Below are 8,320 nucleotides of genomic sequence, written 5' to 3' on the forward strand. Positions count from 1 at the left end.
TTCAGTGGAGAACATGCACAGAAACAGAATCGTGTTTGGGAGCCACCACTTCAGTGGAGAACATGCACAGAAACAGAATCGTGTTTGGGAGCCACCACTTCAGTGGAGAACATGCACAGAAACAGAATCGTGTTTGGGAGCCACCACTTCAGTGGAGAACATGCACAGAAACAGAATCGTGTTTGGGAGCCACCACTTCAGTGGAGAACATGCACAGAAACAGAATCGTGTTTGGGAGCCACCACTTCAGTGGAGAACATGCACAGAAACAGAATCGTGTTTGGGAGCCACCACTTCAGTGGAGAACATGCACAGAAACAGAATCGTGTTTGGGAGCCACCACTTCAGTGGAGAACATGCACAGAAACAGAATCGTGTTTGGGAGCCACCACTTCAGTGGAGAACATGCACAGAAACAGAATCGTGTTTGGGAGCCACCACTTCAGTGGAGAACATGCACAGAAACAGAATCGTGTTTGGGAGCCACCACTTCAGTGGAGAACATGCACAGAGCACAATATAATAAAGGCAGAGGAATGCCTCTCAATTTTTGTTCCTAATTTCTCCAACTTTTATATCTATGCGCTACTGTAATAGTTTCCTAGGTAGTCCATCTGTTTGCATCCGCTGTACGTATTTGAGCCATACATTTTCTCCATGATGCTGTGTGCCTAAATTATGTCTATATGTTTATGTGTGATCCGATCAATGTAATTCCCCTTGCTTCTAGGCAAATCTTCCCTCTTCAGCTAAGTCCAATGATGGCATGTTGACGACAAACGGAACTTATTCTGGATATTGTCCATCGTCACCAGATTTAAGAGGGCAGATATTCCTACTCAGCTGGGCTAGTTAACAGGAGATATTCTGGACTGCCGAATTCCTCGTCCATGTGCTCCTAATCCCTTCTTGCATTATATAAATATTCTGGTACAGCCACTGCTGTGTAGGGTCCTTCTAAAAATATGCTCCAGTTTTCGCATCCTCTCGAATTATTCTGTATGTTCATGATGCTTCCAGGTTGAGTTGTCGAGGAGAATGTTTTACGTATTTCGTTCAACACGCGCTGAACTGTTGTGATGTTCGCAACCCCTTTCAATTTTAGGAACTTGAGTCTGATGTCTTGGGTCATGCCCTCTACTAAATTTACAGCACGTCAAGAGGTTGACCTGCTTCCTCAAAGAAAAAATGTTATATCTACCCTTGCCATTCCATAAATTAGTGGGGTCCTGGAGTGTTTCGTCTGGGACCGATCCTTCAACACCAGCTGGTGTAATCTGATCTGCGTGAGGGTTCATGTCTCGAGAAATTGGGCTGCAAGTTTAGTTTTAGAGAGGTTTTAAGAAACAGAGGGAAGTTGAAGGGTGCATTTTGTCTGGGTTGGGGCTATGGGAAGGCTGGCCAGGCTTACGTCCACCAGGGCTTGTATGTAATATACACTAAGAATCAATAAATCCTCTATTATCTGTAGTGAGTATTTGCTCTTTGTGGTTGGAATACCCGCTCCAGCAGCCAACTGACCATCACCATCTCTGAATTATTACGCTACCGCTCGGCCAACATAATTCAGTCGACCCGCCACCATCTTGGGTCACGACAGAACACTGTGAATGATTTCTGGTGTTCTAAAGATATTTTTAGTGACAACACCCTTCTTATTGTTAATGACGCTTCCAGTCTTTTCATTCTTGTTAGTTAATCTGTTTGCTACAGACTGCCTTGATGCTTTTCCGCATTCAAATTTCACTCAGATTTACGCTGAAAAGTAGTAACACTAGTAGTCTGGTGAAATAACACGCTGTTCTACTGAGTGCGCCATCGTGATCACTGCGGCTTCATGACGTTGCCATTAGGAGCAGCACTTCTTCCCAAGGCCACTGCACTCAAGAACACTAAATACAGTAATATTTATTATGCAGTTAGGTAATTGTACACTCCAAACTCGAACGTGGTTTTAGAAAGGCTGTATATACTTGTCTTTTTTATTTAGCGCCTTATTTGCTGCACAAGTGCCACTGTATGCTTTTTAATTCATTGCATGTTTATCTGTCTCTGGCTCTACAGCCCTTGCTGGACATTGGCCGCTTTTTTAGTTTCGTAATTCTGTACAGGGCCACTACATACAAAGAGAATAAATGCACACAGACATCCATGCGTTGAGTGGGATTTGAAACCACGATCCAGCGTTCGAGAGAGCGAAGACGGTTCATGCCTTACACCGCGCGGCCACTGCGACCGGAGTGTGTGTATAGTTTACATAAACAAAAATATCAGAAGAAAAGCAAATGACAATAATCTCGTCTCTGAGCTTCCTTGTACGCTTCTTGCGATAGCAGAGACCTACTATTGCCCGCTTCTAAATAAAATATTTTAAGGGTTAATAAGCTAAACGTGACAACAAGAGCTCACTGCTTCAGAATGTTTCCAGGGCGCCGGATGTCATCTTATTTGTTCTAAAAATATTAATAATTGATTCCAAGGCCAATAAACACAGACAGAGAATTCGCTATTTTGTTATTTCAGTCCTCAATGCCAGTTTATATAAGAGCCCTCTGTAGGCCCTATTGGAAAATAATTTCGAAAATCACCCATTAGTTGTACGCCTCTTCATCCATCTGTCCGCAAGGATCAGCACATAAATAATCCGACTGATCTCGACGAAACTTGTTATGGTAGAATTACATTAAATTTTATAGAATCATTTCATTTTGGTTTATTTTTGTTCAGCTTAAGGGCCACTTTAGCCGGTCACGGTAGCCGAGTGGTCTAAGGCATGCACTGTCTTCGCTCGCTCGGAAGCCGGGATCGTGGGTTCGAATTCCACTCAAAGCATGGATGTTTGTGTGCGTTTTTCTGTGTTTATCGATAGGTAGAGGCCTTGCGACGAGCTGATCACTCGCCCAAGGAGTCCTACCGAATGTGTAAGATCTAGTAAACCGAAGTGAAACGGAGAGTTTCATGGAGGTAGGCCTAGGCCCAAATTGGGGCTGTAGCGCCATAGAAAAAAAGGGCCTCTTTATAGAAAGGCTGAAATAAAGCTTTTTACTTAGCGTTAAGAGTTCTTCGACTGATTTTAATGAAAGGTTGTATGTGTAGCACTTCTGTAAAACGAGTTTTACCACGTGAAAGTATATAATTTTACTTATTTCAAGACCAATATTACTTAAGGGTTAAAATGTCTAGTTAAGGACTCACCGGAGAGAAAATGTCTCAAGTAAAACTTTGGAGATATTCACAAAATATCATTCTGTATCCCAGTTCGTTGTCGCGCACGCGTCGACTCTAGGTGCCCCACAGGTAAAAATGCAGAGGATTCAAGTCCGGCGAGCGTGGAGGCCATGCAGTGTGTCCTCCTTGACCTATCCGTCGGTCATGACTAGGGCCCGGATCTTTATGCGCTAAAAACACTTAAAATATGCGATAAAAGCGGGAAAATATGCACCAAAAATTAAACAATATGCACTTAAGAAACAGGTCACTTTATTCAGACTCACCTATTTACATGTATCATTCACTGCAGAAAGTAGCATCACAATGGGCAACTGGAAGTCTTTCAGTGTTTTCTGGAGATAAACTGCGTCTATAGTCCGTCAAAATGAGTTTATAGGCTGAGAATGATCTTTCTACATCAACTGACGTATTGGACAGTATTTATACACTGGCGCCGAAGGTTCGGAACATTCATTTGGCAACGATACCCTAATTCCACTGAAGTACTGACTAATTGACTGAATCGTTTTTAGTCCTGGGTTCGATTTCAACACATTTTCTAAAGTGAATTTAATCTTCTCTCCAATTTCGCCTGGAGCGGAATTCAGTGAACAAGTTGCTTTCTGAACGAGTTGAAGTGAGTCGTGAAGGAGTACACCACAATATTCTAAGCTCTCAGTGGCTTTTTGAAACTGTAGGAAAGTGTGCATGGATAAAATTCACATCTTGATAAACAGTATCACTTCCAAACACCACTTTTGCTTCACGGATACATGCATACTCATCTTCAAGTTTCGTAACAACTTCTTTTACTTGATTGAAATTCTCCTGATAAAATGAAACTGCGGATATCCATGTCCCCCACCTAGTTAGGACAGGTTCAGGTGGCAGAGGAACCTGAGGTAGGCAATCTTTGTAGAACTGGACACGAGCTGGTGCTTTCAGAAACAGTTTTTTTTCGCACTTGCAATTAAATCGTTAACAGCTGGAAACTGTGTGGGTATTTTTTCTGCAATACGGTGTCATCCGTGTATAAGATTAGGTTAAAGTACTTGTAAGGCCTTTGCTGCTTTCAACATATAGGAAGCTGCATCTGTGAGTAATACAAGCACCTTACAACAATTATTATCATTTTCAGATGACCTTAGTAGTCGCAGAGAATCATTTACAACTCTTGCTACTGTGCTATGGTTGCTTTTCTCTAGTACTTTGCAAGCAAGAAGATGAGGGTTGCCGGGTTCGTCTCGATGTAGCTTACCAAATACGAAATTTGCTATGTATCGGCCACATAAATCGGTTGTCTCATCCACCGGTATCCAGACACAGTTCCCTCCGATGTCAGAACGGATTGACTCCAGAATAGATTCATACAGCAAAGGTAGATATTTTTTTCTAAGAGTTGATTCATCTGGGATTTTTTTAATTACACAATATTTCTCCAGAAACGATAGCAGAACTGGATTGCTGAATTTATTCCATGGAATGTTGCTGCATGCTAAAGCCTCACAAAGATCGGCTGAAAATGTATTAACAGAGGACTTGGGTTTGACCTGTGTAAGAAGTAGCTGTTGTGGTGAGCTGTTATTTATCCCCTTCTTTGCCGCAATATGTGCAGTCGTTCTTGAGTGTTGTTCAAGTTGAAATTTCTTTTCACATTTTACTTCCTTTGCGCAAACTTGACAGTACACGACGACACCGTCTGTTGAATAATCACTATATAACCGTCCTCCTCGTCGGGCCCTTTACGTTGTGCGCCACACTTTCTCTTCGTAACCGCCCTGTCTGTAAACCGTTGCGACGTCTTCGTCGGAAGCGCCTCTTCTTCAACTGCTCTCCTCACCCTCTTCTTCTGCTTCTTGTTGATGACTCCACCTACCTTTTTTTTTTATTTCTTCTTAATTTATTTTCTCAGGGTTAGGATTAAACTTCTCAGGGTTGGTAGGATTAAGTTTCTCAGGGTTGATATGATTAGCAAGGGTGAGGTTGTTGGGAGCGGTAGAGCTGAGTTCTCTGTCTCAAGGTCTTAACGGGCCACACTTAGAAAGGCAGGTAGGACACTTTTATGCAACATCACCACACTTGAATTTCAGAGGTATTATTATTACTCTTGATCAATTGCGACACTTTCATTTTACAATTTAGCAAACACTTGTTACGGTCGGATTCTTTGCTACCTTCTAAATTTAGCTCGTCCTGTTTAATACTATTATTATACTTCTAACCGTGGTTTCACACTTCACAACAGATTATTACACTTTATCATTACAGCTTGTTACTACAAAGTTATTTCTGATCTAGATAGCCCCGTATGTGACTTCACGTCTGGTCCTTTCGACCCCCGGTTTCCTACTTCACGTCTGGTCCTTTCGACCCCCAGTTTCCGACTGACTCTAAAACTGACGCTTCCTCGGACATTCAATTCCTGGCTTTCACCAGCGTCCTTGTTCTGTCACACACTCAAATTTCCGTGATTGGCCCCACGCCCAACCCCCCAAGCTGGAGGACCACCCCTTGTCGGCTGTTCGCGACTGCTTATTCAATATATCCATCCGCAACCTGAGGACGCGCCATGCCGTGGTGACAGGGATCCACATAACATGAAGCTTCATAATTTGTACTCTTCTCCAAGTATAATTAGAATGATCAATTCAAGGAGGATGAGGTGGGCAGGACATGTAGCACGAATGGGGGAGAAGAGGAATGCATATAGGATATTGGTTGGAAAGCCAGAAGGAAAGAGACCACTGGTAAGACCAAGGCTTAGGTGGGTGGACAAAATTAAATGTATCTTAGAGGGATAGGATTGAATGGTAGAGATTGGATTAATCTGGCTCATGATAGGGACCAGTGGAGGGCTCTTGTAAACGCGGTAATAAACCTTCGGGTTCCAAAAAATGCTGGGAAATTCTTGAGTAGCTGCATAATTGGCGTCTCTTCAAGAAGGGCTCAGCTCCCTGAGTAAGTAAGTAAGCGACAGGTTACCTATGAAACTGTATATTAAGTTACTTGGATTGTTACGAGTGTTGCTGATTTTTTAAATATCTGTAATATGTATTTATACAGAGTTAATTTTTTTTATTACCAATTCAATAAGAATAAGAAAGTGTTGAATGCAAAGTAACAAAACTTTACAGGCAGTTTCATAGTTGGCACAACTTCCATCAGAGGACAGTACATATATCTGTTTTCTCATACTGGAGAGTAGTAAAAATACTAAAATAGTCGCGATAATATATTTAAATTTCAGTCCAAAATATTGCGACATTTCTCTGATATATGGAACGGAATTCTTAATTCAATTTCCGCACTTGTTTTGAATGTCACATACATACATTTTATAGGTTACTTAAATAAAATACATAGTGCAAACACATTTTGTTTCCATCCTCACATACTCATTATTGGCGCCATTTTGCATTCCGCACAGAAATATCGCTTATTTGTAAATTCTTTTTTGCATCCCGTAAACAGATTGGATGTAAAAGTTAAAAAGAATGCCAATTTTCAGCTTTTCAGGTTCCCCGTTAACACACAAAACCTACACACGGTTTATTCGTATAATGTTCCCCTCGCTGAATCCATATTACATGCGAAAAGAAACAATCTGTCAGGCCATGTAAGCGTTCTTCGTTCCCTCGCAGCCCGAAACTGTCGGACATTGTGAAATTGATTTCTCTCTCTCCGACATACTGACTCGCTTCACCCTCCTTGCCAACTGACCTCGCAGAGTACGGGCGGGCGTCATCTGTTACAACGTGCGACTGCGCAACAGCTGCTCATTCACCAAACCCTACAACTGCTTCAGTTCCCAAGATAGCGCCTCAGTACACATCTTTTGGTGGCAAAGGTAGTGTGTGCCGACTTGTTCCACGGCTGTTTACTGTAGCAGCATCAGCAAGCATGTGAGTCTTCATCACATTTTGGGTTAAATTTACTGCAATGATGGTTATTACAGCGCGGACTTCAGTGTCATGACCGGTGAAAGTAAAAAAGTCTGTAACGTATTGAAACATGAAGGTTTGGCTCCCGTGGATGTGAAGGTTACCTCTGATGGCAGAGTCATTGTTAACTGGTTATGTAGCCATACCTGATTATTTGAAATCGGTTATAATTTTGTGTATTATTTACTGTTAGACCCATACATTTGCCCACGGGCTCGACAGAGCACTACGGTGTGAAGTTGTTTGGGGAGTGGAGGCAGATTTTCATGCGTTTGTAACTTCGGTTCAACACGAAAGTGAATGATCGGCTTCACACCCCAACAGTTTTACACACGGGGGAACAGCCACGGTATCCTTTGGGCCCCACAGTCTTTCTGAACGCGGTGGCAAAGAGGGATATCCCTGCGAGGACTCGAACTCCCTATATCCATTCGGAAGACAGTCACGTTACTAACTGCGTCACACCGATTCTTTTAGAACTGAAATTGTTTGGCGTAATCGTGTTTAGACAACATGAACAGTGTACTTAATTTGACAAGACCACACATCAAAGTCAATCAGGCAAGAAAGTTCGGTGTAAAGGCGATTTATCTCGTTAATAGCTTTGAAAGGCATAACTCCAGGACTAAATGAGGGGATATCTGTACTGTCTCCATATTGCATGCTTTCAGTCTGGCAATTCGACAAGAAAGATGAAGCGCCCGTACAGTAGAGACTGCCACTGTACAGCCACGATAGATGCAGCGAGGGCAAGTCGTTTTGTGTCAAGTGGTTTGAATATCAGGGGGTACATTTTTTTTCCCCCCAGTCAATAACTGTGATCCTTGAACGTTTGGAGGTTTTTTTTTTAATATTGTAACATAGATTAATTGGCGGTAGAATCCGAGAAATTCACGGTATGATTTTTTATGTTGTACATTTGTACATTGTGAGCCGGGATAGCGCAGTCAGTATAGCGACTGGCTAGGGGCTGGACGTGAGAAGCCGGGATAGCTCAGTCGGTACAGCGACTGGCTAGGGGCTGGACGTGAGGAGCCGGGATAGCGCAGTCGGTATAGCGACTGGCTACGGGCTGGACGTGAGGAGCCGGGATAGCTTAGTCGGTACAGCGACTGGCTACGGGCTGGACGTGAGGAGCCGGGGTCGCTCAGTATAGCGACTGGCTAGGG

General features: G+C 42.8%; 1 protein-coding gene across 3 annotated transcripts in view; it reads left to right on the plus strand.

Annotated features, from left to right (window-relative positions):
• LOC111871507 (17-beta-hydroxysteroid dehydrogenase 13) overlaps positions 1 to 8,320 on the plus strand; it is a 141,887-nt gene that overhangs the window by 76,005 nt on the left and 57,562 nt on the right. Inside the window, exon 1 of one of the 3 annotated variants that reach the window (XM_023864669.2) lies at positions 6,910 to 7,112. The exons of 1 other annotated variant lie outside the window; for it this stretch is intronic. Coding sequence is in view for 1 of the 2 variants with exons in the window: in XM_023864668.2 (XP_023720436.1) it covers positions 7,111 to 7,112 (2 nt within the window). In the remaining variant the exon portion in view is untranslated. Of the gene's footprint in view, positions 1 to 6,909; positions 7,113 to 8,320 lie in introns of those variants that run through there. One more of the 3 variants, XM_023864668.2, reaches the window with a different exon arrangement.

This window comes from Cryptotermes secundus, unplaced genomic scaffold, assembly GCF_002891405.2.
Source record: "Cryptotermes secundus unplaced genomic scaffold, Csec_1.0 scaffold625, whole genome shotgun sequence".
NCBI lineage: Eukaryota > Metazoa > Arthropoda > Insecta > Blattodea > Kalotermitidae > Cryptotermes > Cryptotermes secundus.